Below are 24341 nucleotides of genomic sequence, written 5' to 3' on the forward strand. Positions count from 1 at the left end.
GAGGAGAATGGAGGAGAAGGGATTGCGGCGTGACCATCCCCCCTGGGGGGTGATTTCTCGCTTTCTGTCTCTATGTCTCTCTCTGTCTGTCTGGCGAGCGCACGTGCCCTACAGTGAAAATGTCTCCAAAAAAAAAAAAAAAAAAAAGTTCCAATAGGATAAGTTCAATTGATTATTGAGGAAAACAGAATTTTAGGGACCAGTTGATGGCATAATGGTTACATTGCTGGATTCCCACATAGTGGACCACGGTTTGAGTCTTGGACTTGGCAGCTTTTAACTCACTCTGGGCACATGTGTATGTGTGTGTGTGTGGGGGGAGGGGGTGGGTGTGTGTTCAAAATCCCAAGAGGAAAATGAAGGAAAAGGGATTGTGGCATAGCCAGCCTATGGGGGGTGGGGGGGAGTGATTTCTCACTATCTGTCTCCCTGTCTCTCTCTGTCTCTCCATCTACTGCATATGCCCTGTAGCAAAAATCTCTCTCTAAGAAAAACAAAAGCGAACAAACAAAAAAATCCCAAAATTTAAAAATAAATGTAGTATAGCCTAAGTTTATAGTGTTCATAAAGTTTACAGCAGGGTACAAGGCCTTTATGTCTACTCACCACTCACTGACTCACCCAAAGCAACTTCCAGTCCTGTAAGCTTTATTCATAGTAAGTGCGTTATACAGGTGTACCATTATTTTTATACCACATTTTTACAGTGCCTTTTCTATGTTTAAATATATTTAGATCCACAGCTATTTACCACTGTGCTACACTTACCTACAGTTTTCAGTGCAGTAGCATGCAGAACAGATTTGTAGCCTTGGAGCAACAGGTTAGACCATATGGCTTAGATGTGTAAGTTTATGATGTTTGCACAATGAAATTGCCTAACAACACATTTCTCAGAATGTATGTCTGCTGTTAAGTGACACATGAAGATAAAGTTTATCTACAGAAGAGATTTCTTTGCTAAATTAAATCCAAAGAACAGAAAGAGAAAGAATGGTTTGCTGACAGCCTGTTTATAGTTTTACTTTCTGTTATCTTTGAGATTGACCTTACAAAGACATTCTTTTTTTTATGACAAAAACTTGACCCAAACTCCACACACTTTTCTGGCATAAAGAACAGATCACATTCTATAGCCAATACATGGCTCTAGTTAACTTCTGCTAATGGAGCTTTACCCAGTTCTATCCCTTTCCCCACCTCCTCAAGACCCTCCGCTACTGGGAACCAGCAGTTAGCATAATGGCTATGTCACTGGACTCCCACGCTGGGCACGTCTGGGTGCCCAAGATCCCGAGAGAATGGAGGAGAGGGGATTGCAGCGTGACCATCCTCCCTGGGGGGTGATTTCTCGCTTTCTGTCTCTATGTCTCTCTCTCTGTCTGTCTGGTGAGTGCACGCGCCCCATAGCGAAAACCTCTCAAAAAAAAAAAAAAGACCCTCCACTATTTCCTTTGGCCAATGTGAACTCTTTCTAAACAAATTTCATGTGGCATACTTCTTTTTTTAGCTTAAGAAAGCTTGTTTCCTCAGAGCCAGAGGATATGTCTGCCATAGTTTGAATATGTCCCCCCAAAGTTCATGTGCTCAGTTGTGACAGGATTAAGAGGGTAAGAACTTAATCTGATTATGGTGTTGAATGGTGGAAGCTTTGGGAAGAAATCAATGATTAGGGTGGGGATTCCGTAACGGCGTTCTGGTGGGTTTATAAACAGAGGAAGATCTGAACTGCAGAGAGAGGACAACCTGGACATACACTATGCTCTGCTCTGCTCAAAATAATTGCCTCCTTGCTATTTCATGATGGCATTGAATTTCCAATCACCAGAATCATGAGTTAATAAGCCTCTATTTCTTTATAAATTGCCCAGTCTCAGGTATTTCTGTTAATAGCACAATAATGGACCAAGACAATGTCTGTCATTTCTTTCTTAGCCCTGTCGTTGTTAGGATCTGTCCCAGGGTCTGACCCTTATTTTGTGCTAGCTTTGTGAGACTAATAAATATTCTTTGTAACTTTTACTTTGCAGTTGTCCTTTTTCACTCAGTAACTCTATGTGACAGAAGAGCTCCACCATCCAATAATTTTGGAAACATTGCTTACTATAGCCCTATCTTGATGTGGCCTGCAGGATGATAAAGTGAGATACTTGGGGGAAAAAATAGTTCATAGATTAGAGAGTATGACTTCCAGCTTCTGAGCAGGAACCCCAGTAGCCCAAAGGACAAAATAGAGAATTAAAAATCGGTGATGGTGAAAAGGCAAGAAGATTTTTGTTCAGAATTGTGCTCAGTGCCACACCATGGAAAAGGGAGGCAATCACAAGATTGGCCCAAATCTCCATGGTCTATCTGGGTGGAAGACAGGCCAGGCCCCTGGATTCTCTTACACAGATGTTAATAAGAACAAAGGCATGATCTGGAGAGAGGATACACTGGAGAGGAAACATTGAAGGATATACTGGAGTATTTGGAGAATCCCAAGAAGAAACAAAAATGATCTTTTTGCTGGCATTAAAAAGAAGTCAGAAAGAGTAAAGTTGATAGTTTATCTCAAAAAAGTTACTAATGATTAATGGATGGCCACTGCCTTATCTATGACAAAACAGAAATGTCTCACCTTTTTTATGTGTGCTATATTTTACCAGAACTTGGATCATGAATGGCTGACAGGATATTGTTGTTGGACAGGCCTGATTTAAGTAAGACTGGCTTGTGGTTAAATGAATATAGTTGGGTTTTTTAATTTTTTAATAGTAATTTCAGTTCAGTAAATGCTATCATTGTTTGCCCTCTCTAATGATATAATTGGTAATTCATTAGTAATGCTCATCTTCCAATGCCATCTCAAAACCTACTGGAGATTTTTTTTTTTTAAATTTAGGCTTATATGTAACTGGTTATACAAATATACAAATGCTGGAGAAATCCCATTACTTCTCAAAACCAAGCAGACTCGCATGTATTTAATTTGTGTTCATTAACCCATTGAAGGCAAGGGCTGAAGATAAGGTAGCGATGACTACTTTATATATTTGGTCTTAACTACCAATCTAATTAGAATTCCCTGTATCCAAAAACACTGCCTTTTACTTATTGAAAGACATTTTAGTGTGGTTTGTATATTCTATCAAATAAAGAATATGTGACACTTCACACTTTTATAAGTGGTTTATAAGGTCAGACACTTTTTAAAGTCAATGTGACAAGATTTAGTAGCAAATTCAATTTTACCTTTGAATTCTATTATCTAAGTCAGACTAAGTTATATTTCAAGATTGTCTTTAGGCAACCATTCAAAACCACATAGACACAGAAGAACTACTGTATATGTGTGATTGGTAATGGTACTTTCGCCAATTTATTAGAAGAATTAAAATAGAGGAAATATACCATCAGCGTAGGTTTGTAAATGATGTCATCAAAGGACTTAAGTATATGTGCTGCCGAAGCAAACACATCATAGGACTTAAGATAAATGAAAAACCAAATAACAGATCAAACAAATTTCATGGATTTAACATATTTAGTAAATACCATAGTAAGCATAGAAGACGTCTCAGGATTTACAATATAATGTAAATTGTGATATATATATGCAGCATTACCAATTTGGGCATTCATTAGGGAATTATTAAATTAGTCAACATCTTCAGTGAAAGAACTCTTTTCATCATGAACACCCGTTGGGGGATAGCTTAGGGAACACCAGCCTTGAGGGTAAAAGGTCATGGGCCTCACCCAGGCTCCTAAGTTTTGTCATATGGCTCTGGTTTAGATCGCAGGTCTTTTTTCTTGCTTTTCACTCCAACTAGACCAGTATTTTCTCCAGATTTCCTCACCCACATGTGATTTAATGAATCAGACTGTTTGAGATCAGGCTTCCTATGTTGGTAAACTTTTTTAAAAAATTTCTTTTTCTTTTTAAAAATGATAGAACACATGCACATACACGTGCACACAAGAGTGAGAGAGAGTAAGATGAGCACAGCCACAGGGCCTGGTCACACTGCAATCCCCCTTCCTTCAGGCCTCCTGCCCATTGGATCCTGGCCACTTGTACACACACCTGTGTATTTTAGGTTAACTGGGCCAGGGTTTCTAACTACAGTTTTCATGTGGGATCTGGCTTATCTTGTTGCTGTGACATGGAGCTGGCCCTGTGTTAGTTAACTTGTGCTGTGTAACAAACCACCCCAAAATATAATGGCTTAGAACGGCAACAGTTCCAGGTGCTACAATGCAGATAAAACTTGAAGACTATGCTGAGTGAAATAAACCCGTCATGAAAGGACAATGTATGATCCCACTTTTATGAGATACCTGGAGTAGTCAATATCCAGCACAGAAAGAGATGGTAAAATGGTGGCTACCAGAGGCTGGTAAGGGGAAATGCAAGTTGTTGTTCAATGGCTACAGAGATTCAGTTTTGCAAGATGAAAAAGTTCTAGAGATCTGTTGCACAACAACATGCTTACAATTAACACAATGACCTTAAAAGTGATTGCCATTGGAAATATTTAGACTAAGTTCATTAGCAAATCAATTAAATGCGGGGGGGGGGGGGGAAAGGCATAGAAAGCAACCATGGATACCAGAGACAATGTGGGAGGAGGGTGAGACATGACAGTTGGTGAGGGATAGGGAATCAAGGATGGCAAAAAATATATATATATACAGGACATAAGAAATGGAAAATTATTTGTTGATAACATGTATGTTGATGTGCTTGATTGAGCCAATATACAGTGTATTCTGGATGGGAAATTCATTTTGTATGCTGTAATGATGTATAGTGAACTAATGTAAATAAATAAATTTAAAGAAAAAAGTGATTAAAAGGGTAAACTATATATTGTGTTTTTTAATCACAATTTTTTTTGGGGGGAAAGGTTTTTGCTACAGGGTGCATGCGCTTGCCAGAAAGACAGAGAGAGACAGAGAGACAGAAAGTGAGAAGTAACCCCCCAGGGGGGATGGCCACGCCACAATCCCTTCTCCTCCATTCTCCTCTCAGGATCTTGGGCACACATGCACACACGCCCGGCATGAGTTTAAGCCGCCTGGTCCGGGACTCGAACCGCAGTCAACTACATGGGATTCCAGCGACATAGCCATTATGCTAACCGCTGGGCCCAAGTATAATTTTTAAAAATTAAATAAAAAAAAACAGCAACTATTTATTACCACACAATTCTGTGGGTCAGCAGTTTGAACTGGGATGAGCTGGGCACTGCTGGTCCTAACTGGACTTATTCATGCACCTGTGGTGAGCTGGTAGTGAGTTAGGCAGCTCTGCTTCTAGGAATTATTTGGGTGTCCACTAAAGCCATTGGGAGTGACTGATCTCATGTTCCTCATTATCCCTCCCCCTAGCCTTGGCCATGGAACAGTTTCAGTTTTCTGTAAGTGTGAGAGGCTGCAGAGCCTCTTCAAAACTGGGCCCAGGACACACAGTATCGGTTCAGCTGCATTTGATAAATAAAGCAAATAAGAAAGCTAGCCCAGATTCAAGAGTAAGGGTATGCAACTCTACCCCCTGATACGAAGAGCAAAAAGTACTGCACTCATTTTTATAATCGTCCACATGTTCTATAGACCCATTTTCCAGAAAAATCCATTAGTGTCTGTTTTTTGGTATTTTATAAATACAAAAGCATATGCTTTTGTGCTTTTCTCTCTTTAATGATCTCAGATACTTTTCCATCTCATCAGCATATCAGGGATATTTTTTCTTTTTAGTAGTAAATTTTTGAATTACTATTTTGTTGGAATTGTCTCACTCCCATCTCTCCATTTTCTTTATTGTACCTCAATTAAAATACTGGATATTCTAAAAATAATCTTATCTAAAAATGTTGTCTTGAGGGACCAGCAGATGGCATAATGGTTACATCACTGGATTCCCATGTAGTCAAACACAGTTTGAGTCCTGAACCCAGCAGCTTAAAATTCGCGTCAGGCACGTGTGTGTATGTGTGTGTGTGTGTGTGTGTGTGTGTGTATGTGTGTGTGTGTGTGCGTGCCCACAATTCCAAGAAGAGAATGGAGGAGAAGGGATTGCAGTGTGGCCTACCTCCCTGGGGAGTGATTTCTTGCTTTCTGTCTCTCTGGCAAGCACATGTGCCCTATAACAAAACCTCTCTTAAAAAAGAAAAAAAAGAAAGAAAGTTTGGCTTGATTCTCTCCCCTACCTCTGACCATTTCCTTCAGAATTCCTAAATACAGAAGTATGTCTGCCTACTGCTTCCTACTTCCTGTAATAGTTACTCTGGGCTAATTTGCCCTGTGACTTTTAAGTCACCAGATCATAAATTTCTATTCATTTATCTGCCTATACCAGTGATGGTAAGTGTTTTATTTATTCATATAGTCAAGCACCTACATGGAACCTCACATAATGTGGGCATTTATTAGGTAATTAATAAATAAATGAATGAACATTAATGAATGGATGGTTCAATGCAGATGCTTTCTCATGGTGTTTACTGTGAGCTATATAGCATCTGATTACAGGTACCTCCTCCCTTTCTTCTAACTTGTGACTCATCTTTTACAGTAAGGATGTCTTTTTTTAATACCTCCTACCTGATCTCCCATATGCAAATCAACACTATCAGCTTCCTTGTGTGCACATATGAGGAGTTTCGCCTGGTAGTCTCTCTTTTTTTTAAGAATTATTTTTTATTTAAAAAGTAATTTTTATATTATTTATTTATTTATTTATCTATTTTAATTTGACCAGAGAGGGAGGGAGGGAGCAGGAGAGAGAAAGAAAGTGAGTGAGAAAGCAAGCCACCAGGCCCAGGACTCAACCGTAGTCGGCCATATGGAAGTCCAGTGACCTTAACCACCACACTACTTGCCAGTCCCTAGACTCTCTTTCTTCATTAGAGAATTTCTCCTTTGTATATGCTTTAAGTGATGAGGCCTCTCTGGAAACAAGGGCCTTCTCCCTTTGTTCTTTCATGTATACAGGAAAAGAATGCAATTGTGCAACTGTGAATATAATGTTATGTGTTTGTCAGTTAGGCCATATTAATAATGTGCTTTAGGTGATGATTTTTGTCTTTGTTCTGTTATTGTCAGAGGTAAAATATCCTACTATTATTTGGACTTGTGTATTTGTCCTTTCAATTCTATCAAGTTTTGTCTGTTTGTGATTTAGATTTTTGCCATAGGACACATGCACTCGCCAGAGAGACATAGAGAGAGAAAGACAGAGAGAGAGAGAAAGTGAGAAATCACTTCCCTACTCCCACCTCTGCCATGTGGGAATCCAGCATCTGAACTACCCCGCCACCTGCTGGCCTCTGTCAAGATTTTTTTTTTTAATTCCTCTTATACATTCAATCACATATGTCACTTAGCGTATAAAGAGGATGTTCCAACATGAATACCTTTCTCACCAGTCCAGTTGGGAATATTATACACATTATCATGTCAAGTTTTAAAGTTTATTTATTTATTGTAAGAAAGAAAGGGAGAGAGACGTAAACTCTCAGAGTCTTGTCACACCATGATCCACACCCCATCCCTAGTCTGATGTATTCAGGTGCACTCAGGACCAAACCCTGGGCCTTCCCATATGGTTCCAGAATTGTGAAATGGCACCCGATCATTTACACCACGGCAGCTGGACCGAGTTCTGCTGATTTTCACTTTATGTATTTTAAACCTACATTACAGAGTATAGAGACATTTTAAATTGTGATGTTTCCTGTTGAAATGACCCTTTACTATTATGACATGTCCTTTTTTTTATTATTATTACAAAGCTACTTTTAATACTTTGGGGTGAGCCCCACAGGAATAAAAAAACACTGGGAAGAGGTAACCCCTCACCCGCCCCCCCAAGTGACCCAGGGGGAGAGAGGCTACCAGAGGGGAAGGAAGCACAAAAGGGACCCGCTGCAGACCCAGGGCAAAGGGAACGCCATCAGTGCTGAGACCTGTGAGGACTACAGGAGGACACACAAGCGCGGTGGGACTGGCTCCAGGCACACAGGCGAAGGGCAAGAGGGCTGGACAGGAAGCCACAAAGCTACTTGGGTTCCTCCTTCTTCTTCTTTGCCTTTTTCCGCTTTTGTTGCCTGCCTCCGTTGAGTCCCCTCCTCCTGTCTGATGTCGTAGGCCTGCCTGTCTCTCTTTATCTTTAGAGATGTGACTTACTTTATTTTGTCTGATATCAGACTCTAGCTTTCTTTTGATTAGCGTATACATGATATACTTTTCCCATTGTTTTACTTTACCCTTCCTGTATCTTTTTGGTATGTCTCTTATAAGCAGTATAGACTTGAATTTTTTTTTATAAAGAAAACACATTAGTAAGTTCTGACTTCTAACTGGAGTATTGAGCCCACTTAGATTTAATGTAGTTACTAGTATATTTCTGATATATTTAAATGGCTTCCCCAACGCTGTTGGCATGTTAGTGGCGGTGCTCACACCATACATTTCCTGACTTCTGGCCCAGGATGTTCACTAGCCATTACCTCAGATGGGTTAAAGGCTGTATGCCTCACCCCTACCCCTGCATTTGTCACTGCTATAATCCTAGTCTGTCAAGTCCTTCATTGACCTGGAATCAGATTCTGGAGTTCTGCCCCTACTGTTGAAAGAGAGGCAAGAACAAAGGAATATTAATAGCCTCTCCTTTCCAAAAGCCCACAATAGAGTTGAGAGCTTTTCAAAGAAACCGGCTCCATTATTGAACTAGTATAAACAACTGTGAACTTTCTTGGACTCACCTGAAGGCCTTAAGATCTGGCAGTAAGTACAGGTTCAGGACTTCAGTGTCCTCCTCCAGGTTGGGAACCCACAACAAATCAAGATTAGGACTACATCCAGGACCATAGACATCAGCAAAGAGTTCTACATACCATATTGCCAGTACTCCCTAACTCACCTGTTTCACTTTTTGTTTTGTTTTGTTTTAAGATTTTTGTCATAGGACACATGAGCTCACCAGAGAGACAGTAAAAGTGTCCTCCTGGGATTTGGGGCAAGCACGTACATGTGCCCAGCATAATTTTCAAGCTGCCTGATCCAGGGAATCAGCCAAGGGAGTATCCAGTTCCTTAACTACTACACCACTTGCTAGCTCCATATCTGTTTCACTTTTAAATGCAAGAACGGCTTTAAGTATTCTGAACACAGCTAGAGAGACACAGGAGAGACCATTGATAATCTGGGAGTACAAAGTTAAGAGAAATCGCTTACCTTGTCTGCAGGTGTACATGATGAACATAGTACCTCACTCTTGTAGCAGACCTTTTCACCCTGAAAAAAGACTCAACTTGAATCTATCTTGCCATTCTAAGCACTTGTGCCAAGACAGGCAATGCACCTAGACAGTCTCCACAAGCTGTGACATCAAAATCTCTCTGCTCCAAAGATTTTCTTGCACCAGCATGTTTTTTCATGTACAATTTTCACAATAGTTACTCTTACTAAAATTAATTTATTTGGTGTGAATAAATGTTTATTTTGGAGCTTTATCTGGAGAAGAAATAGATTTTAGGTGCAATACGGTATTGGTTTGACTGGTAATCTTTATTTTATTTTATTTTATTTTTAGAGAGAGAGACTTTTGCTAGAGGGTGTGTGTGCTCACTAGAGAGACAGAAAACAAGAAATCACCCCCCAGGGGGAATGGTCACACTGTGATACCTTCTCCTCAATTCTCCTCTCAGGATTTTAGGCACGCATGCATTTGTGCCCAGTGAGAGTTTAAGCCACCAGGTCCTGGACTTGAACCACAGTTGACTATGTGGGAGTCCAGTGATGTAACCATTACACCATCTGTTGATCCCTTGACTGTGTTCTTAAGGAACTTTCAGTCAAATGGGAGATTGCACAAACGTGCAAATATTCTATGTTGATAATTATCACTTGTAGAGTGTTGATTATGCACTTGAGTTTTCACAAATATTTGTTTAATGCTTAAACTGCCCTGTGAAGTAGTCATTTTATTCCACCTTAACAAATTAGGAAACTAAGATTAGGGAGCTTCCAGTCAAATGGGAAATTGCATAAACATGTGTAAATATTCTTCAATGATAATTATCACTTAGAGGGTGCTGATTATGCACTTGTGTTTTCACAAATATTTGTTTAATGCTTAAAAGTGCTCTGCAAATTAACCATTTTATCCTCCTTTCATAAATTAGGAAACTAAGATTAAGGAATTTTCAGAATTTCCCACACTTAAGTGTGGTTTTGAACCTCATAGTACAAAGGACTTGAACATTAGTCTGTGTGGCCCTTTCCACTGGATTCATGCTTCTTCCCTAAAAATGCTCCAATAAAAAAAGAAAGAAAGAAAGAAAGAAAGAAAGAAAGAAAGAAAGAAAGAAAGAAAGAAAGAAAGAAAAGAAAAAAACAATGACTTAGCTGAGTGGTAGAAACAAAACACCAGAGAAACAGAAGTGAGGAGGGTTGTCCCTTCCAACTATGATGATCAGGGACAGTGTCATGGTGGAAAGCATTTCAAATAGGCCTCTAAAGATGGTGGTGGGAGGTGGTACAGGAAGTAAACATTCTATTTTCTAAGTGCAGAGAATGGGCTTAGCAAAAGGGTGGAGAACAGGTTGTTTTTGAACATGAAGAATAGTATAATTTTCTTTTTTTTTTTTTGGAGAGGTTTTTGCTATAGGGCGCATGCGCTCGCCAGACAGACAGAGAGAGACAGAGAGACAGAAAGTGAGAAGTCACCGCCTAGGGGGGATGGTCATGCTGCATCCCTTCTCCTCCATTCTTCTCTCAGGATCTTGGGCACGCACGCACACGCATCTGGCGTGAGTTTTAAGCCACCGGGTCCGGGACGGGAACCGCGGTCGACTACATGGGAGTCCAGCGACATAGCCATTACGCTAACTGCTGGTTCCCAAGAATAGTATAATTTTTTAAAAATAATTTTTAATTTTATTTATTTATTCATTTATTTTAATCTTATGAGAGAGAGAAGGGAAAGTGAGAAAGCAAGCCACCAGGTCCAGGATTCGAACCATGGTTGGCCATGTGGGTATGTCCAGCACCTTAACCACCATGCCACCTGCTGGTCCCAGAATAGTACAATTTAATATGTAAGGTTTATACTGAGGGGTTAGCAGAAGGAAGACTGGAAAGGTAAATTGAGACAGTGGGGTTTTGATGACAGGTAAAAAAGGAAGGATTCTCTTTATGAGGCAGTAAGAATCTATTAAATCCTACATCTTACCACCAGAGACTAGAGGAACTTTAGAACCATTTAAAGAAATATGGGCAACAGAAAGGTGCTGGCCTAGGGGGGAAGAATCACCTGGATAGTGTCATCCATTAGGCTCAAGGTCTGGTGGACAGGACAAAGACCCTGAGAGAGACCAAACCCAGGGAAGCATCACAGAGGGAAGGAGACACTCCCCAGCAGAGAGGAGCCAAGTAGATGCTATTTTAAGGCTGGGACAGAGTAGGAGGAACAGGAATAGGAAAATTAATAGGGGGGGAAGGTAAAAAATGTGGGGGCACAACGACAGCCCTCTATATCTCTTACAATGAGTTGAATGAATGACAGCAAAAAATGAATGAATGCAAAGTTGGTCAAGGCTTCCATCTGACACAGTGTGTGAAATAACTTATTAGTTGCTTTGCCACCCAAGCAGATAATATAGCCCACTGTACATAAACCATTTTGAATTATATAAACTACTCAATAATGGAGTTTATTAGTATGGTTCCTGGGCTTAAGTTTAATCTTTCTTTTTTGTAAAATGAAGTCAAGATAGTATTGTTTCTCTGTCAATTATGGGTTCTTAAAAGGGTTTAAGCTTTGTGAGCACTGCCAATATCAACATTCACTTTGGAGACAATCATGTACAGGAGAAGCTGATAAAGCACAGGAGATGATGAGGAGGGTATAAAAGGCAGTTTGGACAAGGGGGAGCTCTACCATTGAGGCAAGATGGCCAAGCTCACCCTCCTCACTGGTAAGAAACCACCTAAACTCTGCTTGTGAGTCATTGTCTCCCTCATTTTCTGCCCCTTTGGAGCTTTCTTTTACCTTTGTACTCACATCAAATCACCGGGAATTATTGCTTTCAGCAAAACTATGGGAATATATTTCCTCCCCTGGTAGTAGGTTTTCCACTGCCCAATAGTCTCCCAGCCTTTGCCAACCCACAGAGCATCATGGCATTTAAATGGTCTTAGGAATGGGAGTAGAGAAAGTGAACTCCCAGGAGAAATCTTGAGACTTCATCAGTCTCCGTAAGTAGGATGCCTACAGAGACCCTAAAATGAAGTCAGTAGTTTACAAAGGCAGCTCTCCACACAGATGTGTTCCTTAAATTCATTATTCTCTCTTGCTTTAAGGTCTGCTCCTTCTGCTGACAGCTGAGCTAGGTATGTATTCTTGGGAAGATTTATCATATTGTTCCTTTCTTGTTTCTTCATAATTTATAAACTCAATATGGACTTGTGTATTTTCACTTCAAATAAAAATATTAACTACTTTTTCAGAGAGTTGGAAATTCCCAATCAAATTTAAGAGCTTGAGACCACAGACCTAAAATTCCCGAAGCTGAAACCAACTAGATGACAGTCTTAAATGTTAACAATAATTAATAATAAGTTGTAAGGCATCTACTGCCTTCTTCTCTGTTAAAGCATTTCCTAATGTCATCTTAGCTTTTCTTTAAGACAAGACATTAAGACAAGTTTTCTCTGCGAGGAAAGGCATTGCTACCCCATGTCACGGGCTGGTTAACCAAACAGAGATAAGCCAGATGACTTGTCCCAGGTGATATGGTGAGTTCACGGTGAAATTTAAGCCAGAAGCCAGGACTCTTGGCTCCTGGTATATGGATCACTTCCCACTGGGTGGAATTATTACTGCCCCCCTGCAATCCCCAGGAAATAGCTACAAGTGCTAAATAGGCCTACACCATAATCCTTTCTATAGCTCAGTTTCCAAAAGGGTAAAATGAGAAAAATAATAGTAGCTACTTCACAAGGTTTGGGTTAAGATTAAGGAATGAATATAAGAAAATTACTCAGAGCATTGTTTAATATTTAAGTACTCAATATGCATTAACAATTGCTATTACTAGCATGTAGGGGAGTCTAGAACACATCTAAATCAGAGTTTACCAACTTTAAATTTTATTTCAGCTAAAAGCACTGATTTTCAAGGTTTATTTTCATTCTTTGTTGGAGGGACAGAGCCACCTTCAGCCTTGAGTCACTTGCTAATTATGGGTGTGAGGCAATACATAAAGTTCTCATACTGATTTTCTGCTTCTGCTTAGAGACTTAAATGAGAAAATTATTTAGAAACCTGCTTTTTAAAGAAATCTATGACTCCAAGGCACCTTTCTTCCTCTCCTCCTCTGGGTAACAGGTTCTGCCTATCAGCTGACTTGCTACTTCACCAACTGGGCTCAGTACCGACCAGGCCTGGGGCGCTTCAAGCCTGATGACATCGACCCTTGCCTCTGTACTCACCTCATCTATGCCTTTGCTGGGATGAGGAACAATGAAATTGCCACCATCGAATGGAATGATGTGACTCTCTACCAAGCTTTCAATGGCCTGAAAAACAAGTGAGGACAGAACTGAGGCTTAGAATCGTTTCATTTTTGAGAACAGTTTGAATAAGACTTTCCAAAGCAGCCTTGAGGCTGAAACTCCAAAAAGGCCAACATGCAGCATCTAGTAAACTTGGTGCTTTCTTATCATTTCTGGTGCAGAGATGACTAATATTAAGGGGCATGGCAGGCTTATAGGAGGTGGTTGTCAGTTTTAGTCCAGCTCAGTTACCAAGGGAAATTTTTAGAAGTCCAGCTACTGGTGGACAACTACTGGAAGGGAATAATCTTCGACTTGGGAGTGATCTGAAGCTGGTATTGATAAAGTATTTGGTCTTCTCAGATAGGGATTCCACACCAACAGGAGTGATTAGAACTGTGACGACACTGAAACATACCAATCCAGGGAACATATTTCAACTACTCAAATAAGGGAATAAGGATGAGAATGAAGACAAACCAGAATGAGAGTCTGCATGAGACATTTTTGGGCTTCTTGACCACTGTAGAAGCTAAATGTTGAAATGGCTTCCTTTTCTTCCTATTTGATCTGACACAACACTTTGCTTTTTTTCCCTTCAGAAACAGTGAGCTAAAAACCCTCCTGGCTATTGGTGGCTGGAACTTTGGCACTGCTCCGTAAGTTCTTTGTTGAGATAACTTCCTAGGTTGATTTTACAAGGCATTAGTCCCATTAAGGCCACATCACGCCTTTTTGGGTCTCCCTCAGTTTCACCGCCATGGTTTCCACTCCTGAGAACCGCCAGACTTTCATCGCCTCGGTCATCAAATTCCTGCGCCAGTACGAGTTTGACGGGCTGGACTTTGACTGGGAGTACCCTGGCTCTCGAGGAAGCACGCCTCAGGACAAGCACCTCTTCACTGTCCTGGTGCAGGTGATCTGAGTATTACATCATTTTGACTAGAAACACACATCAATCTCATATGAAAGATTACTGAGACCCTACAGAAAATCTAGATCCCTTCAATCTCAATTGGAGATAAAGGACCTAGAGACTCTGTTCCAGTGAGGATGATGAAAAATTGATGAAGAGCTCAATTTAACTAGAAGTCATGAAAGCTGATTTAGAGTTTGTATTCATAGATTTTTTTTCCTACTCCTATATAGGAAATGCGTGAAGCTTTTGAGCAGGAGGCCAAGCAGATCAACAAGCCCAGGCTGATGGTCACTGCTGCAGTGGCTGCTGGTATCTCCAACATCCAGTCTGGCTATGAGATCCCCCAGCTGTCCCAGTGAGTGATGCACCTTATCTTCAAATTCCTGTAGGCGTCACTTAGGCAGAGTCCACTTGTCCTTGGTCTGTCTCGATGTTCAGGAATGTTATCTAGGAGGCTTTGGAAGTGGTGTCTAGCCTGCGCAAGTGTGTGAAGTGACCACGATCAATTATTTTTAAAACCTCTACCCCACCTCAGGTACCTGGACTACATCCATGTCATGACCTATGACCTCCATGGCTCCTGGGAAGGTTACACTGGAGAGAACAGCCCCCTCTACAAATACCCAACTGACACTGGCAGCAATGCCTACCTCAATGTGGTAAGTCCCTGCACAGATGCAAATGCTGACCAGAGATGTTAATGCAAATCAGTGGATATTCAGAGACAAAAGCCAACATAAGTTTAGTAATTTTATCAAATGATAAATTAGGCTGCCATAATTAACTAGTTCCCCTTTACTAAAAATCTCCAACTTATTAACACTACACTGATCATTTTATCGTACAGGGAAAATGATTGATAACAAGTGCTTCACTTTTAATAAAAGACAAGGAGGTACCTTTGCTCATATTGCAGTAAATTATAAAATGCTTTCTACCTTTCTCCTTTTCCTATTCCCTTTTTATTTATCTATTTTCTACTTTTTTATTAAAATTGAAAAAACTTAGAAATTTTTGCTGTGGGGTGTATGCGCTTACCTAGAAAGACAGAGTCAGAGAAACAGAAACTGAGAAATCACTCTCAAGGGGGATGGCCATGTTGCAATCCTTTCTCCATTCTACTCTCGGGATCTTGGGCATGTATGCACATGCAACTGGCATGAGTTTCAAGCTACCTGGTTCAGGACTCAAACTGCGGTCAGCCATGTGGGAGCCCAGTTACATAACCGTTATGCCTTCTGCTAGTCCCATCTATTTTCTACTTTTCTAATCTCTCGCCCGTGTATATTATATAGAATTTCAGCCATTAAACAATGGATGATACTAGGAAAACCATGAAGAAAAAGTTTAGTCTTTCTATCATATATTTTTTTATCAGAAGGGTCTATGCTAAGCCTACATATTGGCATGCTAGTAAAAATGGTCTGGTTGGGTCAGCTCTGCAATTCGGTGGTTAAGCACAATAGAGAGGAAACTGGATCCCACATGCCTATTGGGGTTCAAGTCCTGGCCCTGTCAGCTTCATGCCAGGTTTGTGCACTTGTGCTCAGTATCCTGGTGGGATGAAGAGTGGAGGAAAAAGAATTGGGAAGTGACCAGCTCCTTGCAGGGGGAAGGGAGGGGAAGTACTCTCTCCCTCTCTCTCTATCATGAATAAAAAATAATTTTAAATAAAAAAGGTTAGTTGATATAGGGATACATCACTTCTACAGAGTAGTATGGCGATAATACTGTAAACTATTAGGTTGTTGGGAAAGTCCTGATGTATTTTTCTACATTTTTTTATGCCAAAGTCCATTATGGCTTTCCCAAAGACCCAATATATTTTAAGTATTTTGTACAGCAGCCATGACCACCCTCACACAAAAAGCTTAGTTAGTAATTCATTACTGGGCCATCCATTGGGAATGAGGTCTCTAGCAAACCCATTGCCATTCAGGATTATGCCATGAACTACTGGAAGGACAATGGAGCCCCAGCAGAAAAGCTCATCGTTGGATTCCCAGCCTATGGACACACCTTCCTTCTAAGCAACCCTTCCAACCATGGAATTGGTGCCCCCACTACTGGCCCTGGCCCTGCTGGGCCCTACACCAGACAGTCTGGGTTCTGGGCCTACTATGAGGTAAGCACCTGGGAATTTGAGAGAGAGGGGAAAAGATGGCTTTCTGTTAGTCCATGTATTTAATGATTTAAAATTTTGCATTTTAAGACTTATTTAGCAAGCTATTGGGCTTAAAGTGGATGTTTATGTCTATCTGGAAAGGAGGAAGATAAGCTCTCCTATAATACTACCTCAGCTGGACCATCACTAGGGTCTCTTTAGACTGGATTCCCAATGCAGAGAAAGAAGGAAAGCAGATATCATTAGCGAGATTAGTCAATCAACAGACACTTCTGACTTCCAGGGCAAGAGCTTCTTCTTACATTAATAAATGACCCAGGTGGGATAAAGAATCAGAATCCCAATTAAACTGAGAAATTTGCTGATAGAGCCATAGGCATATAAGCATTTTTCATACAAGTCTCTACTTCCTCTCCCCATGTCCTTTAGCCTCTGCCACAAAGACACTCTTGCCAATCTCTTCATTATATTCTTTCAGATCTGTACCTTCCTGAAGAATGGAGCTACTGAGGTATGGGAGGCTCCTGAGGATGTTCCCTATGCTTACAAAGGCAATGAATGGCTTGGATACGACAATACCAAGAGCTTCAAAATCAAGGTAGACTGCATTCTTTGGACTGTTATTGCCATCAGTCTGTTTCCATTGGTAGCCCTGGAACTACTTGTTGGTGTTTTTCTCTCTAATTACCACAGGCTGAGTGGCTCAAGAAGAACAACTTTGGAGGTGCCATGGTCTGGGCCATTGACTTGGATGATTTCACAGGCACTTTCTGCAACCAGGGCAAATTCCCTCTGATCACCACCCTGAAGGATGCCTTGGGCCTCCAGAGTGCAAGTGAGTTGGGGGTGGAAGGGACTCTAGGCCTTAGACTTGAGAGAAATTCAAAGGCTCCTTAGAAGTTCAGGGAGCCATTTTACAAGAGATCATATGACTATTGATCTACATGTACTGGTAGTGATTGTTTAATGGTGAGGAGAACAAACAGGGACATTAATCATCTTTTTATACATTCATTCATTCAATAAGCAATTTATTGAACATCTATTATATATGTATCACCATGTAGGTACCATATATATCCCAAATGCATAAATCATCATCTCTACTCTATAGTTTACAATTCCATGAGAGAGGATGGTCAAAACTGCACTATTGGAAAACAATAAGACAATATTGCATGGCGAAGTGCCCTAGAAAAGGCTAAGTAACTTTCTTTGAGTTGATGACAACAAGAAATCTCAAAGTATTAGTATGATCTATGAAGGAGGAAAAAATTAACTGTGCCTTAGATGATGAGGATGGAGTTGATGAGAAAGGGATGGGGCACACGGGACTGGCAAACCAGTCAGAAGACTGAAATATACAGAGTCATGGAAGGAAGAGCCAAGAACAAAATCCAGTGTATTTGTTCTCATATGCCAGGTATCGCTGGCTAAAAGATGTGGGGTTCAGGATTTGTTTTTGTTTATGTTTTTTTTTCCTTTCAGGTTGCAAAGCTCCAGCCCATCCCATTGCTCCCATTACCGAGGCTCCTAGCACAGGCGGGGGCAGCTCAGGAAGCAGCTCTGGGAGCAGTTCTGGGAGCAGCTCTGGGGGCAGCCCCAGTGGCAGTGGATTCTGTGCCAACAGAGCCAGTGGACTGTACCCTGATCCCACTGACAAGAATGCTTTTTACAACTGTGTGAATGGAAAGACCTTCACTCAGCACTGCCAGGCAGGTCTTGTCTTTGATGCCTCCTGCTCCTGCTGCAACTGGTGATAATGTTTGTCTGATACCACCTCACCCACTCCATCCTCAGAAATGGTTGTGCAATAAAGGATTGAGCATTATTGTGTAATGGCTTCTGCTTCTTTACTGAAGGATGTTAGATTTAATTAATTCCAGTCTCCTAGTGGTGTATTGTTCCACTAGCCTGCCAGCCATGCAGTTTCTATGGCAAATAGATGCAGCATGCACAGCTCTCTCCAGGGTATTGGGCAGTAGAAGCAGATGGGAGTCAGAGAAGATACTTAGTCCCTTCATTTTCAAGCATGTTCACAGAGATAGGCTAGAGAACACAGAGACGTGAGACTCAGACAATAACCCATAAACAAATGCATCTATGTATATACCTTGGAGAAATCATTTCAGTTTTTCAAGGGGTGCTATATTGACGACTTAGAAGTATTTATATTTATAGTAATTAATGAAGACATAGGTTTGAGTAAGATTTTTTAAAATTGTTCTACCAAATTGATTATGGAATAATGACAAGCAAAAAAAAGTCTGTACATGTCCAGTATGGGTAACTCCTTTTCCCACATGTTTTCTTTTTTCTTCTCTGATTGGACCATCCATTTTACTCAATGATAAATAATTTTAAGTATGTACATTTTTAAAAAATAAAAACAACTAATATGCATTATGTAGAGGAATACAAAGTACATATTGAGGGACCAGTAGATGGCATAATGGTTACGTTACTGGACTGCCATGTCCCAGCCCTGGCAGCTTAAAACCCATGCTGGGCACAGGTGCGTGCATGCTTACGATTTTTTAAAAAATATTTTATTATAATTTTAAAGGGACCAAAGCTAATTTTTGGCTTATATATTTACTATTTAAAATCCAAATATACAAAATCAAAGAGAATAGTATGCCTTCATAAACTTATTACCTAGGTTTGACAATTATCAATTGATGACCAACTTTGCTTTATCAGTAGTACCACTCACTCTTGCCTCTCCCCATTTTATTTTAATTATATATTCATTTTTCAGGGCATATACATTTGCTGGAGAAAGAAAGACGGAAAATGAGGACCATCCCCTAGTGGGGATGTCTATCTTGTAATCTCCTCTCCTCTTAGGATCTTGGGCACACACACATGTGCACTGAGATGGTTTTTATTTTTTAAGATTTTTTTATTATTATTCATATATTAAATCACTACACATCATTTAGATTGCAGAGACTTTACCCAGCATGATTTACACCTCAGTCCAGCCCAGTTGAGACTATTATACACATCCTCATCAACAGATAATAAACATTATCTGTGTCCCACAAGTGTCTTACCTCTCCATTTCCCCCCCCAAATTTCCTTTCCTACACTCTTCCCCTCTCACACTCTCTTTCCACATTGTCTCTAGTGTCCATTACAATTTTTAATACTTTTATGCTCTCCAGTATTTCAGTCTCTACCATAGAGTGCATGCAAACAGTTGGTAAATGTTAAGTGGAGACATACAATGTTTCTCTTTCATATAGCCCCAAGGCCAAAAGCAGGCAAAGGTGGAGATGCCAACAGCTTTCTGCCCTGGCTAATGCTGGGTCTGGGACCATTTGAGTAGGATTTTGAAGGAGCAGGTAAAATGGTGACACCAGAGAGATGCAGTACTGTGGGAAGGCAAAGTGAGTGAACTGATCTATGTAAAAATTTGGAGGTTGATTTAGCCAATCTTCTTGGTTTTGTTTTATTATGTTTTTGTAATTGCCAGTGGATGCATGTACACATATGCTCATTAGAGAGGAAGGGAGAGAACTCCCTAAAGGGACATGCTCATGTCATGACCCCTTCTCTATTTTGCCACTCTGTTGAATTTAAGGCATACATGCACACACACCTGGCATGTTTTTTAAGTCACCAGGGCTGGAATTCAAACTGCAGTAGGTCAAGTAAGATATGGTTCCCTGTGCACAACAGGGACTACTGCACTATGGGATTGACCTTGTTTTGTTTTTTTGTGTCTTAGTTTCTTTCTTCTTTCTCTCTTTCTTCCTTTTTTTTTCTTTCTTTCATGAGTGACAGAGAGACAGAGACAGAGAGAGAAAGACAAGAATCCTCAGTAGGATCTCATGCTGCAAGCATTCCCCACAGCCTTTCCCATCCAGCCAGGCTCATGAGCACATACTTGTGAACCATCATGAACAGGTGTACCAAGAAACCGAACCCTGATGTTCTGTATGACCTCCAACACTGCAGAGCATTGTGTCACCATGGCTAGGCCAGGGTTCTTAATTTTTAAGTGATATGCAATTTATAAAAATTGTTAGCTCACTAGGGCCAGCAGGTGGCATGATGATTAAGGGTGCTTGGACTTCCACATGGCCAAATGTGGTTCAAGTCCTGAACCTGGAGGTTTGCTTTCTCACTTTCCCTCTCTCTCTCTCTCTTTCTCTCTCTCTGTCTCTCTGTGGAAATACTAAAAATAATAATAATAAATAAAAGTTAAATAAAATAATTTTTAAAAAATTGTTAGCTCACAAACTCTCAGGGGTGGTGGGCAGAGAGCTAGGAAAAAGCCTATTTTTACTGTGGGGGTGCTCTAGTTGAGAAACTCCAGAGTCGCAGTGAACCAGCAACATTCAGCATTGCTGCCAGCAGCTCTCCCTGCTGCCCTGGAGAGTAAATCACATCCACCATTGCACTTCCTAGAAGGTAAATTCCTTCATGTGTGGTCATCTCCTCATGTTGTTGATTCTGAACAGAGAGAAGAGGCTGGGTTACAGGCCTTCCTCCACCCTCACCCCAACTGTGGAGGAGACAGAAAATATGATTTTCCTGAATTCTGCTTGGGAAAATGGGATCAATAGAGAAGAAATCATCAAAACATAGGAAGATATATCAGAACATTGGATGGCTACAAATGCCCCACACTAATGATAGAAACAAAAGATTAGGACTTAGAAGGTGTATTTCAAACAAAAAGCACACTTTGTACTCTAGCAGAATTCAGGAAAACTCTCTAGATAGTATAACACTGCCCAGGAGTGAGGACCACTGGGCAGCCAAATATGGCTAGAAAGATTGTACCACAAAATTTCGCATATCAGATTGGAATGAAGTCAATAAATGGAATTATAGATGATAGTCTACTTTTCTAATTTTCCCAAATTTTTCACCATCTCTAAGAAACAAGAATGATTTACCTGATCTACATACCTTAATAGCTTTTTATAAGAAAAAGATGTATTAAAGTCTTGTCAATTTATTCAATATTACCTTTTCTCTTCTTCTCTGGTAACTTCTACCATTTCTCTTCATACCTGATGTTCTGCAATTTCATTGTATTAGTTTATGTTTAGTTTTATATCTAGGTATTATTTTTTTCTTCTGCTTCATACTCAAGGCTCATTTTCAATCTGAGAATTCAACTCTTTCTGTTTAAATGCTCAGCCTTTATTTCTTTTCTTTTCTTTCTTTTTTTTTAGAGCCATTTTTGCTATAGTGTACTCACCAGAGACACAAAGAGAGACAGAGAGACAGAAAGCAAGAAATCACCCCCTGAGGGGATGGCCATGCCACAATTCCTTCTTTTCCATTCTTCTCTCGGGATTTTAGGCACTCATGCACACGTGCCTCACATAAGATTTAAGCCTCTGGGTCCACGACTTGAACCTTGGCCTATGACATGCTAGTCCAGCGATGTAACCGTTTTGTCATCCACTGGTCCCAGGCTTTATTTCTTTTAACTATAAATTTTAATTGGTCAAAATAACACATGTACATAATTAGAAAGTCAAATACTACTACTAATGATTATAAAATTTAAAAAGTAATTCCCTAGAGGTTAGTATCATCAGCTATATTTCTTAGCATCTGTTCATTGGCTATTACAAATAAAATGGAAAGAGTAGATAACCAGATAGAAATAATGTTGTAACTCATAGCAGAAATATGCTTTTCAACAAAAATTCTTTCAATTTTAATTTAAAATAAGAAAGATAAATAAGATTAAGAACAGAGTAATTCCTGAATTTTATGTACTTCTTCAGCAAGATTTATTCGACAAATACTTATTGAGCACCTGATTTATTCCAGGTGCTATTCTATGTAGTTAAGATATGGCAGTGAAAGAAATAAATATAAATCTCTGCCTAGGTAGAGCATGTATCTCAACAGGGACACAGATATTAGATAATGAATACAGTAAATATATAAACAGTATAGTATCAGAAGACTTCGAAATGTTTGTGGAAAATGGAATTAAAGTACAAGGGGGTTTTTTGGTACAAATTTTTTCTGAAACTCATGCACAATTTTTTGATAAAATGCATCTTCCATGAACTTTTGGAAGACTCTTCATGTATTAGACATTAAAATGTGTTGGAAGAATGTAAAGGAGAGTAGGGGACCCTGTGGGTGCCAGTGAAGGGTTTGTTGTTTTGAAGGAGTGGTTGCACAGGCCACCGACAAGAGAACAAGTGAGTAAAGCCAGTTTCTTAAGCATGTGACCTGTGCACTTAATGTTTTTCTGTAGCATCTTGTGATCCTTAACTCTTGAACATAAAGTCCTACATTTTTATTTTGCATGGGGAATCTATAAATTATGTGAGCAACTATATGAAGGAAGTGAAGAGGTTAGTCTTGTGACTATCTGGGGGCTGGATGGTGTTACTAGCAGAGGGAAAGACTTGTGGAAAGAAACAAAGGAAAGAGAATTTTCAACATTTCAAACAAATAACAGCAAGGAGGCCAGCGTAGTTGGAGAAGAGAATAAGGGTGGGGGTCAGAAGAGAGCAAGGGTGGAAGTGGGGCCTGTGACTGGGGAGAAGCTGTAGAAGGTGTGGTCAGCAGGGGGAAGATTGTTTAGGGCAGCGGTGAACAAACTTTTTCTGTAAAGAGCCAGGCCCTGGGGCCAGCAGTTAGCATAATGGCTATGTCACTAGGCTCCCATATAGTCTACCGCAGTTCGCATCCCGGACCTGGTGGCTTAAACTCACGCAGGGCGTGTGTGTGTGTGTGTGCCCAAGATCCTGAGAAGAGAACAGAGGAGAAGGGATTGCGGTGTGGCCCTCCCCCCTGGGGGGTGATTTCTCGCTTTCTGTCTCTCTGTCTCTCTCTTTCTGGCAAGCGTACGCACCCTATAGCAAAAACCTCTCCAAAAAAAAAAAAAAAAAGAGCCAGGCTTGGTGGGCCATATGGTCTCTGTTATAACTATTTGAATTTCATATAATTTTTCATGTGTCACAGTAATTATTGTCCTCTTTTGATTTATTTTGATTTTTTTTTCTTTTAGCATTACAAAGTGTGGAAACCACTGTTAGGTTCCAGGGTACTGTACAAAAGCAAGCAATGGATCAAATTTGGCCCATGGACCATAGCTTGCTGACCTCTAGTTTAAGACTCTGTTAGGTATTATAAAGACTTCTGCTTTTACTCTGAAAAATGAGAGACCTTTGAAAGTTTTCAAGTATATAAGTGATTTGATTTTACTTTAATTTTTAAAGAGTGATTTTACTTAATTTATTGTTATTAATATTACTAATACTGTTTAATTTTGATGAGAGAGAAAGAGAAGAAAAGTGAGAAAGAAGCTGCCAGGTCTGGGACTCAAATTGTGTTTGGCCATATGGGAGTCCAGCGCCTTAAATATCACACCACCTGCCGGCCCCTAATTTTACTTCATTTTAAAATAATCAGTTTGGCTGTTTTGCTGAGAAGACATAATTAGAAGGCTTTTGCAGTGATCCAGAAAGGAGATAGTGACTCAGAACTCGGCACAGCAGTAAAGGTCAACAGTGATTACGTTTAAGTCCCAACTGTGGTGGCACACAGATCACATCACTGCATGGGAGACCCAGGTCCGGGTCCTGGCCCAATCCGAGTACACATGATGCAGTTGCAGTGACCTATAATTTTAGCTAATTGTGACACTGGGACAGGAGGATATTAATATAGTGAGATCCTGTCAAAAATATCTATCTCTGTCTCTCTTTCTCCCTCACTCCTTCCTTCCCTCTCATGAGAGAACAAAAAAGTGACCAC

The 24341-nt window shown here is 40.2% G+C and overlaps 1 protein-coding gene and 1 long non-coding RNA gene across 2 annotated transcripts in view; one reads left to right on the forward strand and one right to left on the reverse strand.

Moving 5' to 3' along the window:
- LOC102468166 (uncharacterized) overlaps nt 1-13547 on the reverse strand; it is a 21252-nt gene extending 7705 nt beyond the window's left edge. The window contains exons 1-2 of the long non-coding RNA XR_334698.1: nt 13483-13547; nt 9223-9282 (exon numbers count right to left, since the gene is read on the reverse strand). This is a non-coding gene — a long non-coding RNA (uncharacterized LOC102468166). The remainder of the gene's footprint in view (nt 1-9222; nt 9283-13482) is intronic.
- A 758-nt stretch (nt 13548-14305) lies between these two features.
- LOC102467745 (acidic mammalian chitinase) lies at nt 14306-18372 on the forward strand. Its single transcript, XM_027772292.1, has 7 exons — nt 14306-14461; nt 14695-14819; nt 15000-15123; nt 16404-16589; nt 17068-17187; nt 17283-17424; nt 18078-18372. The coding sequence occupies exons 1-7, from the start codon at nt 14306-14308 to the stop codon at nt 18347-18349; spliced, it is 1125 nt and encodes a 374-aa protein (XP_027628093.1). The 3' UTR covers nt 18350-18372.
- The last annotated feature ends 5969 nt before the right edge of the window (nt 18373-24341 follow it).

The sequence above is a fragment of the Tupaia chinensis genome, unplaced genomic scaffold (genome assembly GCF_000334495.1).
Source record: "Tupaia chinensis unplaced genomic scaffold, TupChi_1.0 Scaffold000270_2, whole genome shotgun sequence".
NCBI classification, from domain to species: domain Eukaryota; kingdom Metazoa; phylum Chordata; class Mammalia; order Scandentia; family Tupaiidae; genus Tupaia; species Tupaia belangeri.

Bases quoted from the DNA above. Each gene is read 5' to 3' on its own strand.
- LOC102467745 (XM_027772292.1), top strand. From the start codon at position 14,306: ATGGTTTCCACTCCTGAGAACCGCCAGACTTTCATCGCCTCGGTCATC. The intron at 14,820-14,999 runs GTGAGTGATGCA...ACCCCACCTCAG, and splicing joins GAGATCCCCCAGCTGTCCCA to GTACCTGGACTACATCCATG. The intron at 17,425-18,077 runs GTGAGTTGGGGG...TTTTCCTTTCAG, and splicing joins CTTGGGCCTCCAGAGTGCAA to GTTGCAAAGCTCCAGCCCAT.